At 33.4% G+C, this 20083-nt stretch overlaps 4 protein-coding genes across 5 annotated transcripts in view; 1 reads left to right on the top strand and 3 right to left on the bottom strand.

The window, feature by feature from the left end:
• Positions 1 to 241: 241 nt before the first annotated feature.
• On the bottom strand, positions 242 to 4421 carry LOC128683525 (15-hydroxyprostaglandin dehydrogenase [NAD(+)]-like). 2 transcript variants are annotated; one of them, XM_053769241.2, is made up of 5 exons: positions 4204 to 4421; positions 3495 to 3731; positions 1923 to 2096; positions 1282 to 1436; positions 243 to 629 (listed from the first exon to the last, which is right to left on the bottom strand). In XM_053769241.2, exons 1-5 carry the CDS (start codon positions 4303 to 4305, stop codon positions 482 to 484), a joined length of 816 nt encoding a protein of 271 aa, XP_053625216.1. In that variant the 5' UTR covers positions 4306 to 4421; the 3' UTR covers positions 243 to 481. The 2 variants fall into 2 exon arrangements, with proteins under 2 accessions (XP_053625217.1, XP_053625216.1); XM_053769242.2 differs by lacking the exon at positions 1923 to 2096 and having other exon boundaries at positions 242 to 629.
• A 728-nt stretch (positions 4422 to 5149) lies between these two features.
• On the bottom strand, positions 5150 to 8197 carry LOC128683768 (15-hydroxyprostaglandin dehydrogenase [NAD(+)]-like). Its single transcript, XM_053769695.1, has 5 exons — positions 8052 to 8197; positions 7183 to 7419; positions 6587 to 6760; positions 6020 to 6174; positions 5150 to 5572 (listed from the first exon to the last, which is right to left on the bottom strand). The coding sequence occupies exons 1-5, from the start codon at positions 8151 to 8153 to the stop codon at positions 5425 to 5427; spliced, it is 816 nt and encodes a 271-aa protein (XP_053625670.1). The 5' UTR covers positions 8154 to 8197; the 3' UTR covers positions 5150 to 5424.
• A 1466-nt stretch (positions 8198 to 9663) lies between these two features.
• Positions 9664 to 14684, top strand: LOC128683769 (15-hydroxyprostaglandin dehydrogenase [NAD(+)]-like). The gene is made up of 5 exons (XM_053769696.2): positions 9664 to 9817; positions 11003 to 11239; positions 11781 to 11954; positions 12359 to 12513; positions 14514 to 14684. Exons 1-5 carry the CDS (start codon positions 9722 to 9724, stop codon positions 14662 to 14664), a joined length of 813 nt encoding a protein of 270 aa, XP_053625671.1. The 5' UTR covers positions 9664 to 9721; the 3' UTR covers positions 14665 to 14684.
• Positions 14685 to 15780: 1096 nt separating this feature from the next.
• LOC128683762 (uncharacterized protein) overlaps positions 15781 to 20083 on the bottom strand; it is a 79233-nt gene continuing 74930 nt past the window's right edge. The window contains exon 15 of the mRNA XM_053769690.2: positions 15781 to 19549. Coding sequence (XP_053625665.1) covers positions 19442 to 19549 — 108 coding nt within the window. The 3' untranslated portion in view covers positions 15781 to 19441. The remainder of the gene's footprint in view (positions 19550 to 20083) is intronic.

The raw sequence follows: 20083 nt of genomic DNA, 5'->3' as shown, positions 1-20083 counted from the left end.
TTTGTATCCGTAAGCCGTAGTGCGATGTGCGAGACGCACTGTAATACTGTTTTGTGCCCGCACTACGGTCTCTGAACTTTTCAAATTATTCGATGTAGGTACCTATGAATGCTTGATTTAGACCGGTTGCATTTATACAAATTAATAATAATATTCTTTATTGATTTATTTTTATTTTTAATAACTGCACCATGTTTTATTCGCAATGCCCATTTGTAAAAAAATCTTATCATTTCATTAGAATTAATTTACCTACCACCAAAGAAAGAAATCATTTATACGGCAAACTAATAAAATCCAAACATTATACCAACAATATAATAAGATACCTATGTCATCCTAAATGGCGTCCAGCCACAGATATAAGAACATTAAGCACATCAGTGTACTTGCCATAGTATCTACCTAAGTATTGAGCGAAGGCTGATTTTCAGTCGGTCCCATCTAAAAAGAGTTGTGAAAGTTGGTGAAAGTATTTTATTCACAATGTTAAATCAGTAAGAATCTTGTATGCCATAGTAACTTCTTCAGTGATATCTTTGACTGGTCTGTCTTTGGTGGACAACCAAGTGCTGCCGTTATCACCATGTTTGTATGCATCGATTAATCCATTGGCTGCAGTTTCAGGCCTGGAAAGCAGATTGTTAGTATTTAATTTTAATGTTTTGTGGTTTATGATTTTACGTTACGTGCGCTCGCCTGTAGACAAGCTGAGCGCTGCGCAACTGCTGTCAATGTTACACGCCCCTGCTCAGTAAAAATTGAATAATTTAAAATTGTATTTAGTAGAATAAATATATGGTCAAAAAAGTATACATTTGTAGTTAGATGCGGAGGTGTAAACGTAGTACCTAAATGTTTCGTTTATTTTATTTAAATCTCCTTTGCCAACCCTGCTAAAATAGATAATTACCTACCTTTTTGGGCGCTCCTTCGAAAGCTTTGCCTCTGTTCCGATTCCTTGCTCCTATGGTATTATCAGTACTTAGGGTAAGTACCTGTGGTACCTACCACTTCTGGTAATCGCAGCTGCAAGTACCTACTTAGACATTTTCTCTCTCATTTCCAAAATATTCTCTCTCATTTCCAAAATAATAGTGCAAAGTGTTGCACGACTATTATTAAAATCTACCATCGTGTTTCCCTAATTTTCGAAAACCTACCTACGCGGTAGGACGTGTTTTCGTAAATGAGGACTACTTAATTAATTACCTAAATTTTGATAATTATACAGGTCATACAGATACCACAGTAGACCAGGTACCATAGGTAGGTACTCACTTCTGTAGATATAATCCACTTAATAGCTCTTCCATTCTGTTGTCTATGACTTTATCAAAATTACCCATTTTTTGCTTAGTCAGCATAGAAGTCCCCGAAGCGCCGTAACAAATTGTTATTATCCGTACGCCCGTGCGAGAAAAGTATTCGTCGAGCTAAAAAGAACATTAATATTATGCCGGCTACACGATATCGGCGAACTCAGACAGATGCCGACGAGAATCTCCAACATTTTGTAGTTTGTATGTGATTTTTTTACTACCGCAAGGAAAACCCAGAAATGTGAGTAAGGGACATAATTAGCAAAGTTTTTTGGGGCTGCTGAAAACTGACAGAATTGGGAATCACTCCATGAATAATACAATCTGACAAAATCCAGGTAAACTTGTACCTAATTATGTGATAAGGAAATCGATGATGAAACATGATATTGTGGCGGTCGAGCATCACCTCGCTCCCGCTACACTTATCATATTGTCATCTGGGGGTTGATTTCTGTTCAACAGTTGTTTGAACATTGTTCTTAAACTACATGCATACCAAATTTTTTCAAAATCGGTCCAGCGCATCGGTTTTGGCTTCATATCATTAGTATGGACGTATGAATACTTAACGTAAGATTTGAATTTTTATATCCTCACACTGAGACATAAAGTAAACTGTAAAACTGCACTTTTGGTATCGCAGTACATAGGGGCAGTAGGATGTTGTTTAAGGGCAGCAATTGAAGCTGTGTTGATGATAGTACCCCCTCGTCCCCCTTCGTCTTTACGCATTATTTCTAGAGCTTTGAGCGTACAAGTGAACAGGGCAGTCTAAAAAAAAAGAAATGTGGTTAAAAAAATAAATCTGTCATAAAAAAGTTAAAGCAAACATACTTCAACCTAAAGTATTTTAGGTTAAAGTATGTTTTGTCACTATCGCAGCTTAAAATATTTGACATTTACCGATCGAGACAACACATACTTTAGCTTAAAGTAAATTTTAACCTTTTTTATGTAAAACAGTGTAAATCACTAAGACGTAATCAATACATATAATAAAATTGAAGAAGGACAAATTTGTACATTGGATATTTTTTTAAAATTCTTCATGGAATACATTTAGTTACTGATATATAGGATTTTTTTTATTTTTATCGGAAATTTTTGTCTGCGTCTCTGTCTGTCTGTTTGTCTGTCTGCCAGTCTGAACGCGCATCACTCGAAATCTACTGGACCGATTTGCTTGAAATTTGGTATGTAGGTACCTTATATACCGGGATAACATCTTAGATACATGTCATCCCGGTAAATGGTCAGGTTCCCGTAGGATAATAGAAAAACTAATTATGAATCAAAAATGCCTCAGAATCCCGGGTTTAACATCTTATAGATATTTCATCCCGGAAAATGAGGAGGGTCCTGTAGGAAAATTAGATACATTTCATCCCGGTAAATACGCGATAAAAAAATTACTGAGATTTTGCCATGAAATTCACGAGTGCGAATCCGCGAGCAAAAGCTAGTAAATAATGTTTATGGTAGTATAGTATATATCACAAGCTAAATTAAACCTGATAACATGCATGCAGCAATAGTTAAGCCTTGTATTTTTCAAACGGTATGTTTACATGTACCTATGTAGTTATGTAAATAAGATATTTTGCAACAATAAATTATATTTTTTGATACATATTTATTCGCTTCGGCCTTGAATTTTGATATTGGGTAGAGCACGTAATTTTATTATCTATTATAATTATTTTTAAAATAAAAATTGTCGGCCCCTTTTGTATGGAGTTCGTTTACTTTGTTGTGTTTAGGTCTCTTTATTGATCTTAAGCAGTTTTTGGAGAGATTAGAGATTATTCTGTATCTTTTTTTTTTTCTGAGCGTATTCTTAGTTCTGTATTCTTAGCCGTTTGTGTCGAAGAGAGATCGCATTTCAACAATTTCTCATTAAATATTACACATTTTCATAATATGCTTACATGTATGAAACGCAACAATTTTCAAATGAAATATGCATTATCCAATAAACAGTCGTCTATTATTAAGTCCGATCAGCTGATCAGCCAATTTGTATGGGAGACCAAAAAATATTTGTCAGATTTTGACATCGGTTTCTTTGGATAACGTAGAAACTGGGTCGATTCAAATTTATTTAAATCATTACTTTCAACAACATGATATAATAAATAAAAATATTTAAGAAGGAAAGGCGTCACTCACCACATTTACGTCCACCATTTTCTTGTACACCTGGTAGCTATCATTCATGATGCCAGCATTATTTATGAGCACGTCCAGATGACCAAACTTGTCGTTGATCCACTTGAATGCCGCATCAAGTTCATCATCTTTGGTAATGTCACACTTGAAATAGGCAACCTTGCCATCTCCAAAAATTTCATTCAATGCCTGTGCTAAAGCAGCGCCCTCTTGGTTTACATCTATGATTGTTACGTGCTGAGAAATTATGATAGGTACGTATAATTGTTTTCTTAATTTTCAAAACCAGGTTAACTAGGTAAATATAAAAGTTTGTTGATTCTCTGTCATATGAGCGTATAACTTCTTCAGCCGCAGAGTGTCAGAGCCCAGTGTCCGCTAAATTGTGAATTTTGATAACTATTTGTAGTTGTATTCTACCTCTCAAATGATGTGGTTTAGATTTTCTGGATAGTAACTATAAAATGGATTATTCCATTAACTTACGAATATAAAAACTTATATCCAAAGTATCTTCGTCATATTTATCGCATAAGGTCATAATGTTAATTTATTTTACAGTAAATGAATGGGTAGACGGCAGTGAAAAGGAAATTCTATTAGATAGAGGTCTATATAAAGTAAATATGAATATGACGAAGACACTTTGGATATAAATTATTAAGAATATTCGTAAGTAAAACCTGGATTAAATGTACCTAAAACTTACCTTGACTTTTTCAAACTTGACCAATTTCCTGACAACCAAAGCCCCTATGCCTGCAGCCGCCCCGGTTATGAGCACAACTTTGTCTTTCCATTCATAAGCCATTGTTTTAACTAATTAAGTACCTACTTGATACTGGCATATCGTTTAGGTCTTTTAGACATTTAGTATCCAGATAAAACGTCAATGTTAAATGATTTCTCGTTTATCTATAAAATAATGATCATTAAAAAATTAAACGTCTTCTTACGACCTTTTGATAAAGTGTGATGCAATTTATCGCTATCTCTTGTTTAATTTGTACAATTTGGCTGATTATGGCAAAGCAAATAACGCCAAAAAGTATCTACGCTAGTACAAAGTTGAATAAGGGGAGGGACATGACCACTTTTGGACACATTAGTGCGACTTTGTTAATTACATCTCACCATCGAGTTGATTCGCAGTGAGACGCAGCTATCCAATCACCGGGCGCCATCGTGACTCAACGACTTCCATACTGTAATGTGATTGGTTCGCTACGTCTCACTTCGAATCGATGCGATAGTGAGAAGTGCAACAGCCTGTTTTACCCTTCGATGTACGAAGTAAATCGAGTATGAAATTAAAATTTAAGTAACAATTAAGCTCTCTTAAGTATCTATACCAATATTGTAAATGCGAATCTGTCATGCTTTCACGGCTAAATCACTGGCCATGATGAAATTTGAAGACACGAGTTCAATTCAAATGCTTTTTTTTCAAATTTCGACCCCCATAGACAATAAAAAAGACAAAAAAAAGAAAAAAGACGATGGTGAAAAGTAAAATGCAAACCCGCACTAATCCCTTTGATACCCGGAGGTTTTGGTTTATACGACAAGCGCTCTCGATATGTCGCAGGCGGAGTTGCGAACCAGCTTGTACTATATATAACATAGGTTATATAAGAAAAGAAAACTTCATATCATAATATTAGTATAATAATTTATTAATCTTGTGCATTACTACAAGGTTTTTTGTTTTATTTGGTAGTGATAAAATGAGGAACTTTTATTTCATTTTACACATACATAAAACGTATTTTTATAATTGCCGATTTAATCCTATAAGTCTGCCGTAGCGCTCTTTTTTATACATTACTAAGCTACATTTCATGTCTTTTCTATAACTAAATGGCGTAATTAAGAATTATATCTAACAAATGCATTAATTTCGTAAGAAAATATTATTTCTCTTTTCATATCAAATAGTTGTGTCAGATAGAATCTTGTAAGCTTTCGTGACTTCTTCGGTAATGTCCTTCACTGGTCGGTCGTGGGTAGATATCCAGGTGCTACCATTTTCGCCATATTTGTATGTGTCAACCAATCCCACGGCTGCGTTGTCGGGACTGTAAAAGATATAAGGTATAATTAAGTATAATATAGGAATTGAACGGTAAAAATTTGAGGAAAGTTACAGGAGGAGCTCAAAAGCGGTGGTGAGCGAGTTTGGCATGTGATAGTGGCGGTTAAGACATTCACAATGGTCGGTCATTGTATGGGTGAGCAAAAGTCGACCTCAATGGCGCAGTGGACAAGACAAATCACACAGATTAAGCTAGCCCCAAAATAAGTTTGAGACTTGGGCTACTAACTCAACGATACTATATTTTATAACAAATACATATAAAGATAAACATCCAAGATCCGAGCCAATCAGAAAAAGATCATTTTCCATCATGACCCGACCGGGGATCGAACCCACCGAGGTGGTCAAACTAACAAGCTAACTGAATCTGTGTGGTTTGTTCCTATATATATTTATTTATTTAATTATTAGTAAGTACTATACTCACTTCTGTAAATAAAATTCTTTCACTAACTCTTCCAAACGGCTTTCAATGTCTTTATCGAAATTGCCCAGTTTGGTTCGAGTCAATAAAGCCGTTCCAGTAGCTCCGTAGCAAATTGTCATCAACCTCACCCCTGTTCGAGAATAGTAGTCGTCGAGCTGAAACCATAGGTCAAAATTATAGGATCTATATTAGTTGAGGAATGAAGATATTCACATCAACTAGCTAAGGTCGTGATGGCAAACGTCTTGTGTGTGGTCCCGCCATAGAATAGGACCACTCTATATCCACCCGTGGATGTCGTACTTAGCGACTAAGGGACATTAGCCTTAACAGCTGGTAGGTAACAATAGCGTTCCCAAAGAGGGTTAACGTCAAGGCAAGCAACCGATTATAAAATCATGAACATTTGTTCAAAACTTAATGGTTAATTTTTTGGCAATCATTGGGCTTTGGTACAACACGCGACAATGACAGACAGATGAAAAAGTCTTGGGATGACCTAGGTATATTTAAAGAAAGAAAAAAACGTTTATTCAATACAATCGTTATTAATAATAGAGCACTCACACTAAGACACAGAGTAAACTGCAGAACAGCACTTTTGGTCCCAAAGTACATTGGAGTTATGGGGTGTTGAAGAAGACTAGCGATTGAAGCTGTGTTTATGATAGTACCACCACGACCACCTTCGTCTTTCCGCATTATCTCTAGAGCCTTTAGTGTACATGTATAGAGGGCAGTCTGAAAAAAAAAAGTTACAAATTAATGACATACCTATATGCACGGTCGGCTGCAAAACAAACATACGAATTTTGCTGCTCTGACTCATGTATTAGTAGTTTTCATCCACCACCATGCATTTGCATGGTGATGCATACCATACATTGTATATGAAGACTTCTTCATAGTCGTATTTCCTCATGGCTGAGTCGTACTCGTAGAATGAAACACACAACAACTTTCTAGGCACTATTTATGGAGTGAATGAACTTGTGTATAAAATGGAGAAGACAATGGCCTTCTCCATTTCACACACGAGTTGATGATCAACCAGAGAGCAGGTTTATTCTATCACGATATTTTCATCGGCCTTCAAGTGGTCTATGGAAACTACATAACATGAGTCAGATCTGTATACAAAGGTAGATTAGAAGTAGACTTACCACATTAACTTCCACCATTTTTTTATATGTTTGATAGCTGTCGTTCATAATTCCAGCATTGTTGAGGAGCACATCCAAATGTCCAAACCGGTCTTTGATCCATTTAAATCCAGCATCCACTTGATCATCCTTGGTGATATCACACTTGAGGAAATTCACTTTGCCAGCACCAAATTTGTTATTTAATTCCTGTGCTAGTGTAGATCCTTCATCGTTCAAATCTAGGATTGTTACGTGCTGAAAAAAGTAGGCACTCTAACATTAAGCAGGTAATCTCTGTTGTTTTCTTAAAACTAAACTACCTTTTTTTGTAAAATCTAGTACGTAGACATGGACTGAAAAGTTTCAGGAAAATATTTTATAAACAGCACACGTATATTCCAAAACAGTTATCGTATCTAAATCTGATAAATAAGCCTTGACTGCATAGAGGCAACAACAGCATTCCCATAGAGGATTGATATCAGGCGGCCTGTCGTAATATCGCAGCATTTTTTAGCCTTCAAAGAACCACCGGGAATGTAACTGAAAGTACGCCTAGACGAGAGGAGGTCTATATCAAACCGAAAAATACTTGAGTTACTAATAAAATGTGATACTAATGAAAATTATACATAAATTTATATTTAAAAAATCGTAAGCCCTTCTGGCATAATAGGGACCAACACTGTTTATGATTTTCTTTCGGCATTTCTTCTCAGCAGTGGTCGTTGCGAAACGCTAGTATTTTGTAGCTTTGATAAATATAATTTAATTTAGAATACGACGTGAAAAGTGCATGTTTAGGCCTAATTTCTGAATAAATGATTTGACTTAGATTTGATTTTGAGATTTTTTGACTAAAATAATAATTATAATAATACACACACCTTCACATTTTCAAACTCCACCAATTTTCTAACTACCAAAGCGCCAATTCCTGTGGCCGCCCCGGTTATAAGCACAACTTTATCTCTCCATTCGTACACCATTATATAAATCTCCAGCCGAATAGCTGCACAATAATTGAATGATACAATTTTTTTCTTCTCATTTATATAGATACCTAGTCGGTCGTAATGTTTGGTATACAGATAAATATAATCTATTGAAACAATTATGAAGTTGATCTTGCAATTAGCATTGTTAGCGCGGCAGTGTCCCGCCAAGACACACATCATTTACATCACTCTTTTATTTCAGATGGTAGATGACATAGTAAAATATAACCTTATTAACCTTATTACAATGACATATCTACTAGTTTAGTCATATTTTTTGTTATTAAAAATTATATAATATTAAAAAAATATGAGACAATTGGTTTCTTATTCCGAGTAAATTATGGCTAAAACATCTTGGTTTGAGATCGGGTAGTTTTTTTTTCTAGAACAAGCATGGAAAATTGAAATCTTATTGCTTGTTATATCTTGGCACTTAATTTACATATAAAAATAATTTATTAGGCCTGCTATCTTGCGACCTGTATTACTGATACAGCTACATATATTACCTAAATTTTTATCATGTTTAGGTATATATATTTTATAACTAATTAAATAATTACGTAATACTGTAAACTGGTCTACGAAGATGGTGGATGTCCTGGACCTATGGGCTGAAGTACAATTGCACCACTCTCCGGGTCGAGCTTGTCAACTCGCCACAAAGTGAATTTCATTTCATTTGTGGTGAGGGTGTCAACTCATCATCTGGAGACGTTAATGATGGGAGTATATTGGAAATCGTATTTCTACTTCGTATTCAATATTACGTGTAATTTAGTTATTAAGTATTAATTCTTCTTATTCTTTATAAATGTTTGTCTGTAAGGTATTTATTATATGAGCCACTGGTATTGTATTAGGTTTTTATACGATACTATATTATAATTATATAAAAGCAATCCTATTATTTCAATGGAATTATTTCATTAATACGTGTAGTGAAATTTAAATTTATCATGTGTGCAGTTGCTTGAAAAATAACTTCAGAGAGATCATGTTTCTCTTGGATGTTATTTAAATTTACGTCAGAAAATGTTTGATTAGATTTGTCACCGAATCATGCAAAATCTCTTTGTTTTTATCTTCGATTTATTGAAGTTGCTACTTACGAGTGCGTGGAAAATATAGGATATGCACCTTCATACTTCTGTTATATTACAGAAAAAATATGCGAATTTTTGATAACGGTATTGTAAGGACTGGTTCTAGGTACTAATTAAATAGATATCTATCGTATCTCTAAAATACATTTGTCCATATTTTCAGTTTAAGATACATTTCTGTTTTGTTTCTTACTATTAAAAGTACATGATTTTTCAAGACCGGCCAATTATAAATATAGTACCTAAACCGTTCTTGTTTCGAGGTATTTACAATGTGATAGTATGTTATATACAATGTCGTAATCTATCCGTAGTAGTTGTGAACTGACTGATCCATTAAAACTCGATTTTAGACGCTGCCAATCCGATTCTGACTTGATATTCCGGCAATTCTAAGCCTATCAGTGTTTCATTGCGTATTATTGCTTCGTCGAAGTTAGAAGTGTAGTTATGCATCAAGCGCAAGATAAAGTGATTTTAATAACAGGTGGTGCCGCCGGTATTGGACGAGAGGTCGTCAGAGCCTTCCTGCAGGAAGGCGCTAAGGTACTTTTTTACTATTTTTATTGTTATAAAATTTTATTTTCATTAGATTTAAGTATATACTTTATGTATATAATTTTGTATTGTTACTAACTGCATTCTGGAGCTTCACCCCAAATTATTATATTGGTATAAGAAGTACCCCATGTCGCCGCTTGGGATACAGTAAATAAAATAAAATTGAAATCTAACCAATTTAAATTTTTTAAATCGTAGTTACGATGATTCTATCCTGACACATAAACTTGCAAATATTCCTATTTATAATATTAGTGCAGATATTATTTATTAGCTTTTGCCCGCGACTTTATTTGTGTTGGAAATTTTCGTTGTTACTTGCCGAATAGGCGAAAATAATGTATCGACTGAAAAGTCGACGACAAAAACATTATTTTTTTATATTTATCGTTCAAAAACGTATTTAGATATATAAATTAATAACGTTTTTCACACACATTCATAATTCACATTTTGTAAAGTTCACTACAGTTCCACGATAACGGTAAATATTACACTTAATTTTTCGTAACAGAAATGTTGCCTATGTGGTTTAAGAAAAACTACCTAGTTCATCTCTGTAACTTTCATTATTTTTATTATTTCAATATTCAAGCCTGTTCTGGAAGAATGAAAACTGACCATACAACATAACTGACCAGAGAAAGAAAATAAAATTGGTGCTCTTGAACCTTACAAAACATTACAACATTTGTTGATACCAATTACCTACTTGCTGACTTTGACATGAATAAGCGGCAGCCCAAGGCGCGATTGTGATTTACGATATTAGTTTTAAACAGGTTTTAGTAACATTAAAACTATATTCTAACTATATTCGTAAACAAATACAAAAAATATCTGCCCTTTTTATAAGTAGCACTGGCATAGAGACCTTATATTTACGACATCTATTTCTCATTTTCGCGTGTTTCCGGTTACAATCGGCTGTCGCGCTAAAGCCCAGGGTTAGCTTAAAAAAATTGAAATTCAATTTGAAAGATGATGATTTTATAATCGGCCGCCCGCATGACGTCAACCCCCTTTGGGAATGCTATTGTTGCCTATCAGGTGTGAGAAGCTGTCAAAATATCAAAATTTTAATAAGTAATAAGATAATTTACATACGTAATACGTACATACATTAGGAACAAACAACGCTATCGGAACTAATAAAATTCATTCTTCCAGCACGTATCAGTATTAGATTTAGATGTAACAAATGGAACTAATTTGGAAAAAGAACTGGCCGCAAAACATGGTGAAAATAAAATAAAATTCTATAAATGTGACGTCACCAGCCAAGATCTTGATGCATGTTACGACAGAGTCTTAAAGGAACTGGGCTACATTGATGTAGTTATCAACTGCGCTGGTTTACTAAATGATAGTCCAAAGGCGTATTTGAAGGAGATTGCTGTTAATGTTGTAAGTTAATTGTCATAAAGTAATGAGTTTATTATATATTAATTCTATAGGTACTATGTTACTAAGGACTAAGAGAATGGTCCCGCTTCAGTAAAAGATATGAAAACATCTTTATTGACTTGGTTTGTTGTCGTCTTGTCAATGACCATTCGTGCAAATGATGTGCTACTATTCTATACTATATGTATTATCTAGTCCAATACTGGTTGGCAATAAATGGGTTTATAGTAAGCACCTAGTATTCGGGTAGTAATTAAAGATATTCGTGTATTATTTTCTTAAAATGTTATACTCATACATTAATGTTTTCGGAAATCAAGAACATTATTATCCTTGATATTTACTATTTCGTTGACAGAAATAAAAGATAATAATGGACGAACGAAAAAATGGTGTGTCGTTACGTATTACTGTAGGTATGACATCACACCATACTTCTTCTTGATTAATAAATACGTTTGATGACAATTAAATCATAAAAAAGATTTGTGCTCTTCTCATTATACTATTTGTAACACGAGTTTTCTTTCTTATTTTAAAGTCTGCTCTGATAGCCAGTTCCATGAGAGCATACGGCCTGATGCGCAAAGACAAGGGCGGTAATGGAGGCACAATTATTAATATTTCATCTATAATGGGCCTCATGCAGTCTGCTTTTGTACCGATTTACGCAGCTACAAAATCCGCTGTTTTGCAATTTAGCAATGGACTTGGGGTAAGGAGTATTAACTACTTTTTATCGTATTAAAAGCCTTATTTCATAGTAATTTTTCATATTTAATTAATTATTTCACATTGAATTTTTATTACTCATTTGACAAACAAACTTATATTTTATAGCATACATTGACGTTTATTAGAAATCAATCATAACCAACTGAATTATTATTCCAACGTAGGATATAAAAAAATGTAATACAATATACGGTGCTCGTTTTGTGACCAGAAGTTGAACTACATTTCCCACAAGTTGAACTTGGCGGATGGCTATACCGTGCCCCCGGAGTTTGATCAAAAATAGAGAGTTTGTTCCAAAAGTTTAGGTATTTCATCTATTACATAAACTACACTATAGTGTAAACTACACTACTACACTAAATCTAACTTGGAATTCTTCAGATGGAAAGAAACTACAGTCGCTCCGGCGTGCGGGTGCTGACCATGTGTTTCGGATGTACGGACACCAGTTTACTCCAACCTGGCAAAATGGAAGGTCTTGACAAGGATCTTGAAGACGAGATGTTTGCTATCCTGCGCCAGTTGCCTTCCCAAACGTGAGTTAATTCCTTTCTTTACTAGTTCCCTGTACTTGTGTGTACCTATTTAAATATTTAGGATTTGGACACATAAAAACAGAAATGCAACCGCCACAAGCTTCGTTAAAATATATAACAGAAAAATCCGCAACATGCTTCGTTAAATATTTTATTAATCTAACAGGCCACCCCGCATCATACCTGGCTCAAAAGTTCCCATTATACTGGCTGCATTGCCACGCTGTATGGCGATGGAGATTCTTTGAGACAGATACGATACCAAACACCTATCATTAGCCTTTCTGATACTTTGCGACCTAATTCTCTAATATTTATTTTTTCCTCAGCCCCTCGTTCCCTTATATATTTTAGGAACCACTATTATTAATAAAATCTTTTTCTTTTATTGATCTTTCCACAATGTCCTTTTAGCGATTTGCATAAATTTAAGTAATTTAGATTCCTTATTGGTGGTGATCATGTTCTCCTTCAAATAATATTTTATGCTTGATATTTCCATGCGAAATAATATAATCTGGGTAAAATAGACATATTAAGGATCATTATGATAATTCAAAGACTGTAACAGTGCAGCTGCATCATTATACGAAAGTTTAAAGTTGGTTGGAAAGTCAATTTTCAAAAAGTATCAAATTATAAAAAACAAACGCAATGAATTCTAATAAACGTAATTTTTATTTAATGTAAGTGGCTGTCGAACAAACATCCTGTCTCTCTTTGCGAACATTATAGCAAGTTGAGCTGTTACTGATTGTACGTACGTGCCATTTAGTATGGAGTATTTGGACGAGTCCAAAAATGAGTCATTTTATTTTTGTCATATCGAAAGCATTGTCATTATCACAGTAATTTTTTCACTTGTGTTTCTATTAATATAAGGGCCTTCGAATTTTCAACGAAACAAACATTAGCCAACTAGCTCAAGGGCATCAGCACCAATTATTCAGGGTTTAACAAATTACCTATTTACATACGAAATGATGTGAAACGGTACCTTGAGTGGATCCTGAGCGACGTTTCAAGTTAATTAACACTTCTAAAAAGGATGCTCCTAAGGTTTTCGTATTCGTTAAGTGTTCCTTATAGAATCTAGCACCGTATCTTATCACTTTGTTTGTATTTAGCTATTGTTTAATAGTAAGTACTAAGTTTTTGATATGTATTTGTAAACATAACGTTATCATAGTCAACGAAGTTATATAACTTTAACATTGTTTTGATAACTCTTCAAAAGATAACATTACCTAATTAGAAAATATCAATGACGAAATATCAACCTGTACAGGTTAGTTTACAGGTTAATTTTGAAAACAAGTAAAATGGTCGAATGTTAACAGCGGACTTAGATGAAGGAAAACATGTTTTTTGATCATTGGAGTTTATTTTGAAGGGTCTATACAACATATCAGCCGCCGTCACTTCTCCCAGTCTAATGTTAAACAATCTGTTGCATCCCGCTTTGCCATAATCTACACACTCCATCCATCTCTTCTTCGGTCGTCCTCTTCCTACACAAATTCGTATCTTGTACCCTTTTTAAAATGTTGTTCTGCTCATACCATCATAGCTGTTTAATTGCTTTCCAATTGGTCTGTGATTGGTGCTATTTTCAAACTAACCCTCACATATTAGCAGTCGGATGCCACTAAGGGATTAAGAGACTTGACAGCTGATGAGAAACAATTGCATTCCCAAGGAGGATTGACGTCAGTCAGGCGGCCGGTTATTAATCACAGCACAGCTCAACTGCAGACTCCGCAAGGTAATATGTCCCTCAATCGTCGATACGGATTGACCCTATTCAAGGACATTATCATACGAAGACTTCGAAGAAGAAGAAGAAGGTTTAATTAAAAATACGAGTGGGTTTTATCAGTCAAATTTGACGTTAAATTCCACCAGCGCGCTGTTCTTTAAATCAAAGCATGGGTTAAAGTTAACGTCAAAGTTTACTGATGCAACGCACCTTAAGTACGTTACTTGATATATTTTTTTAGGATTGATTCAGCAGTACGCGGTTTGCTAGACGCATATAAAAACGCCAGCAGCGGCAGTACTTGGCTGGTGACCTCCAACAAACCAGGCAGAGATATTACGAAAGATGTCCAAAACGGCTTTGGTATTATGGGTAGATATATATTGGAATAATAAACAGGAATGTTCGTTTTTGTTTTGACTTTTATTACACTTAGTGAAATAACTTGATAATACTTATAGAATTTACCTGATTGAAATCTATCAATTTCTGAATGTCATCAAAATACTTGTATATTCTACTATACCTAGTCACAGATTTATATATATAGGTATTGAATAACTGGAAATCAGTGACTATATATTATTAGTAAGTACTAATAATATATAGTCACTGATTTCCAATGATTCCCTTGTACTCTCATCTGAGCATTTTCCCGGTTTTCTCCTCAGCCGTTGAGCGTCGGAGCTCAGGGGCCGCTCATACTTGCATTGCAGTACCAGGTATGGGTAAACTCTGTTCTTTTGTCGATGTGGTGCGCACACAGCATGTTAAAAATGTTAGATACCTAGCATTGTTTTGTCTCTTTAACAAATTGTTTACGTCTAGCGCGGCATGTCAAGGCGGTCTGATTAGAATTGAATTGAGCGCAGCGTTCTATTCTAGTTTTGAAATATTTAGGGAAAATATAATAACAATAAAATTATTGAGCATTTCAACTATATGTTTTAAAGATGTTCTTCTCTTATGTTCTGTTCTTAATTATCTAACTATTATTATATTAAATTAAGCTATATAAGGTAAGATATGGTGAAATAATATATGATACCCTTTTCATTCCTGGACATTTCACGTTGTTTGAATTTTAATTTGTTATTATAATATGCCTAAATAAAAAAATCATGAATCTATATTTTTTAGAATCATAGATATTTTTATTTATTCTACTCTCGTTTGTTATTTCTTTTGAAAATATCTTGATCTTCTACAATTACACTTAAGGGCAAATTACGAAAACCGATGTTCAGTTATCTTGACAGAGTGCACAAATACTCTGTAAATCGAAATATTTTCTCTGATTAAGACAAAGATTTTTTTCTAAAGTTATTAGCAATTGATATAATAGAAGTGGTTGATAGTTTTCACAGGTTGGAAAAGTACTGTTTTCGTGCTAAACGTCGCGGCGTAAACTCTCTTAAATCTATGACAAACACACAACGACTGTTATCTATAATATGCTGTGTGGCCACTTTATATGTGTTTAGTTTTACTAATGTTTATAGTTACTAAAAAGTACATTATGGTACATCATAAATATGATAAATATTAATGCCATGACAATTAAAACAAAGTCGTCATGCAGTAAATAATTTTATTTAAAAACTTCTTATCATATCATCAATACTCTTTCGTAATCATTGTTTTGAACGTGAAATTAGGTATCTCTGCTTAAACAGCTATTATCCAATATTATTGTCTTCCAGGATAACTTGTGATTGGTTTAATTAGTTCCGTAAATAATCTATTGATATGGTGAAACCGAGGAAAAGAAATCTAGTCCCATACATAATGGAAGACGATAATTTTTTTTCTATTATTCTCGTAAATCTATCGACTCATAAATAGAAAAAAGAAACAAAATATTGTCATAAAATTAAGTAACAACAAGCAAAAGGATATAATATTAATAATTCTTCACATTTCCTATCTAAAAATTCAAATACTCGAATCTCTAGATCACTAAAATTGACTTAAATGAGACAATTTATGAGATAAATTTAGTCCTCTCTATAATTTTCTATTCCTACCAAGAGTAGGTTAATTTGATTAAAGATTTATACTAACATTAGCGAATGTCTATTTAATATACAACAATCTGCTTTTATACCTCATTTGTTTAGGTACTTTCTTGAAAGGGTCAGGAAAATCAACTCATATTGCTAATGTGCACATTACCAATTATTTATATTAAATATATAATTTACAAAACAATTTGTAATGTGCAAAGATACCTATTTAATTTTAATAAAAACTACCATATTTCAACAAGTAGGTACAAAGTCGAAATTGTGTACATATGTAATACTTATATTTATGTAGTACCTACCTAAGCAAATTTGGTATAAATTGTTATAGAATTTTATCTATATTACCATTGTAAATTGTCTTCATTTAATATCAAATTTTCTACAATTTCACTAATAGTTAACGCGATATTATAAACTTTAATAATTTCCTTGGGAAACAAACATATATCACTTCAATACATTTCTAAGATATGAATAGTTTAATTCTATTTACATTCGCTTTTTATTTGAGTAGGAATATTTCGATATATATCTAGGTACAGATGCACATGTTTGAAATAAGTAGGTATGATAATATAGTATAGAAAATTAAATCGTGGCTTGAAAATAATATTTCTTTAATGAATTATTAGTAATTCAAAAATATAATTATATATAATAAGTAAGCATTATACATAATTAGAAAATGTAATCATAATTACCCATAACAATATTTTTAAGCTACGATTTTATTTTCGTAATTTCCTATCATAAAATTAAACCTTGTTACGTTGCCCAAATATTGAATTTTGATCAACATGGATAGACTTAATACACATAAATAATTTTTGAAACGTCCATCTGTTCTTTTCTATATAGTTCTACTATATGAAAATTTAAATGGTTTAATTTTAAGACATACAAACAATAAATCTATGGTTGAACATATTTCGTGGTTAGTTGGAAAAATCTAAAACAAGCGACCGAAAATCATTAACTAAACTCATTATATAAATAAATCAATTAGCACGAACCTTTTAATTAATATTTACCAACGAATACGGAAAATTATATAAATGTATGGTTTCAACCAGCTTCGATTTTATAATTTTGTTTTGGTCTCATAGTTTCGATGTTGGTCAATAATCCAGCCGAAACTCCTGAAAAGTTGTTTTTTTTATGTCTAGCCGACAGCACATCAACCTACCCAAATTCATTGCAAACTCCCCGTTATTACCGCGTCATAGAGTTTCATGCAGGGTACTCGTAACTTGATGTGCTGTTGACTGTACAAGATGTCACTAAGACATTACAGACAATAACTTTTTTTTTTAGTTGACGTTTTCGGTTTTGAAAAAATACATAGGTAAATGTTTTATTTTTTGGATCCAACATAATTTTTTATTAAAAAAAATAAGGTTCATGCTAGTCCTATTTTCCATTTGCAAATCATAATACATACTTTAAACTAATATATCTACTAACTTCATTAATTGAATTCGAAGTCTTACAAAAATGGCAGTGTCATATCACGTATACAAATTTAGAGTAACATTAAGAACACAGGTGTCAATATCATCGATTGTATGTAACAAATTAAATTAATATATTATTGCCGCGTCTTCACTAAAGCTAATTTAACGAACCTTGAATAAATCTACTAAATTGTGTATTTATTTACAGCTTTAGACTACAAAAGGGAGTTTTCACACGCATTGGACAACTTTTTAGTTTTAGGAGTTCATTCAAACATGCAGCCAGCAGGCTGTAAAATTACAACCGAATCTTTTAAAATTAGGGATATTTTTTACGCTGACTGCGGGATTCGCAGCGTCACAGCCCCGAACGATACCGGGAACATACCGAGATTAGAGACAGAGAGAGAGATTTAATTTTAGAAGTGAAAAAACAAAATATTATTTAAAAAAAAGTTCTAGGACAGTTAAATAAAAAAGTACAAGTTAGAATGAATAAATAGGATGATATATCAACAATGCTGATCCAAGTATGTTGATCCTATCTTTATCTATGAACGCGACGTGAACTGTTTATATAAGGACAAATTCCAGCGCATATTATAGCGCAATAGAAGTCCATTTTCATTTAATCATCATGATGACATTTTTCGCGTAAGTATACATATTTTTTTCCAAATTTCCCTTTTGTTAGTCTAAATTTACAGCATTCACAAGTGTGCAATCACAATCGTGTTTACACATAGGTACACAATATGTGCCTCAAGTCGATCGGTCAAACGAAAGGAAATGCTTATTTGTGCGTTTATTATATCCCACTTCAGAAATGAGGATTTCAATTAATTAGTTCCAAATCCTTTTTTCACATCAACATATATATAATTTAAATATACGTAAAACACAATTTTATCAACAAAAAAGTCTAATACAAATTTAATTGTATACACCTAAAACTAATAGACAATTTTTTTTTTTAAATTAAAAGAACAAAATCATTAATACATGAAAATGTATTAGATAATAATTAATAATCTTTAAAAACAAATTCATATGCCGACCGACTGCACTTGGTCCGATAATAACTTCCGACCTAATTTCACTACAGTATTTAACATCAAACATCCTCTTTATTTACATATATTGTATGTATATCATAGATTCAACATATGAACGTTTTAATAACTAGCGTCAGAGGAGACGTAGGATTAAAATCTTAATCGCGCTACGGCAGGAAACCAGATCAAATACCTATTTTTGTATTATTACAATATTGTAAAACGTTTAAAATTTGGTGTGTGGCAACAATATTGATGTATTACTTTATGTCATGTACGATTGCACATTTTAAGGAACATAAAATCATAAAAATAATTTATGAAGATAATCTAGCGCTAAAAAGAAAATTAAGACAATTCATCAGAAGAACCTATCTTAATCTATTAAATTATCTCTAAACCAAAAATTATAAAATTCAATGCCAAAATCTGTCTCCTACCTAACGACTTCAAACAGTCTGCAAGATATGGCCGAACATGATTAGAAGTGACTTCGAATACGTCAGCCAACACAGGGAAAAAGATTCCCTGTCAAAAGACTAATGAGGATTTGAAGTGTGGACTCTGCGCGTGGAAGCATCACACGGTGGTGACGCGGTCGATCTCCACGTATCGCACAGAGTCCTCGCTTGGTCAGCAAATCACTTCTTTCTCGTCGAAGATGGCAGTGTCCGAGGAGAGGCTTTTAAGCCGCTGCTGCAGCGCCGAGCGACGCCGCCGGCATGACCGGGCTGCCGCTATCTGGTAACACGAAGTTAAAAAAAAAACACTTTTTACATTTTGTAATAGTAGGTATGATTCTTGTGACACATATGTCAAATAGTATGAAAATAATACATGTCTATAGAGACGCTCTCGTTTCGAATGTATCGGTTCATTCTGTTGTCACATGGATCGAGCTATATTTTACACTATAGAGAAATACTTTTTATATAGTGCGTTATTTACTAACGCCGCTGTTAGATTTTAATCAAATCTTTTTGACTTTTACTATCACCTTATAGAAGCAGAAGGCCTACCACGAAACATACAAACGTATAGCACGTCCACATACTGTCTCTTTTTCGTATATCATGTACGCATCAGGTAAAAAAATAGAGAACATGTAATGACGAGCTACGTGTTTTATGTTTCATGGTAGCTCCCCAAAAGTCGAATACACACTAGTGAACTAAGTCAGCTAGGAGTAAAGGTTTTCTCACGATGTTGAATCTGAAATAGGTCAGTTGGAAACTAGTTGATTTAAAAATATTGCAATGTTAAATACATTGCAAT

The sequence above is a fragment of the Plodia interpunctella genome, chromosome 3 (assembly GCF_027563975.2).
Source record: "Plodia interpunctella isolate USDA-ARS_2022_Savannah chromosome 3, ilPloInte3.2, whole genome shotgun sequence".
Classification (NCBI taxonomy): Eukaryota; Metazoa; Arthropoda; class Insecta; order Lepidoptera; family Pyralidae; genus Plodia; species Plodia interpunctella.
This window is presented reverse-complemented; position numbering and strand designations above follow the sequence as displayed.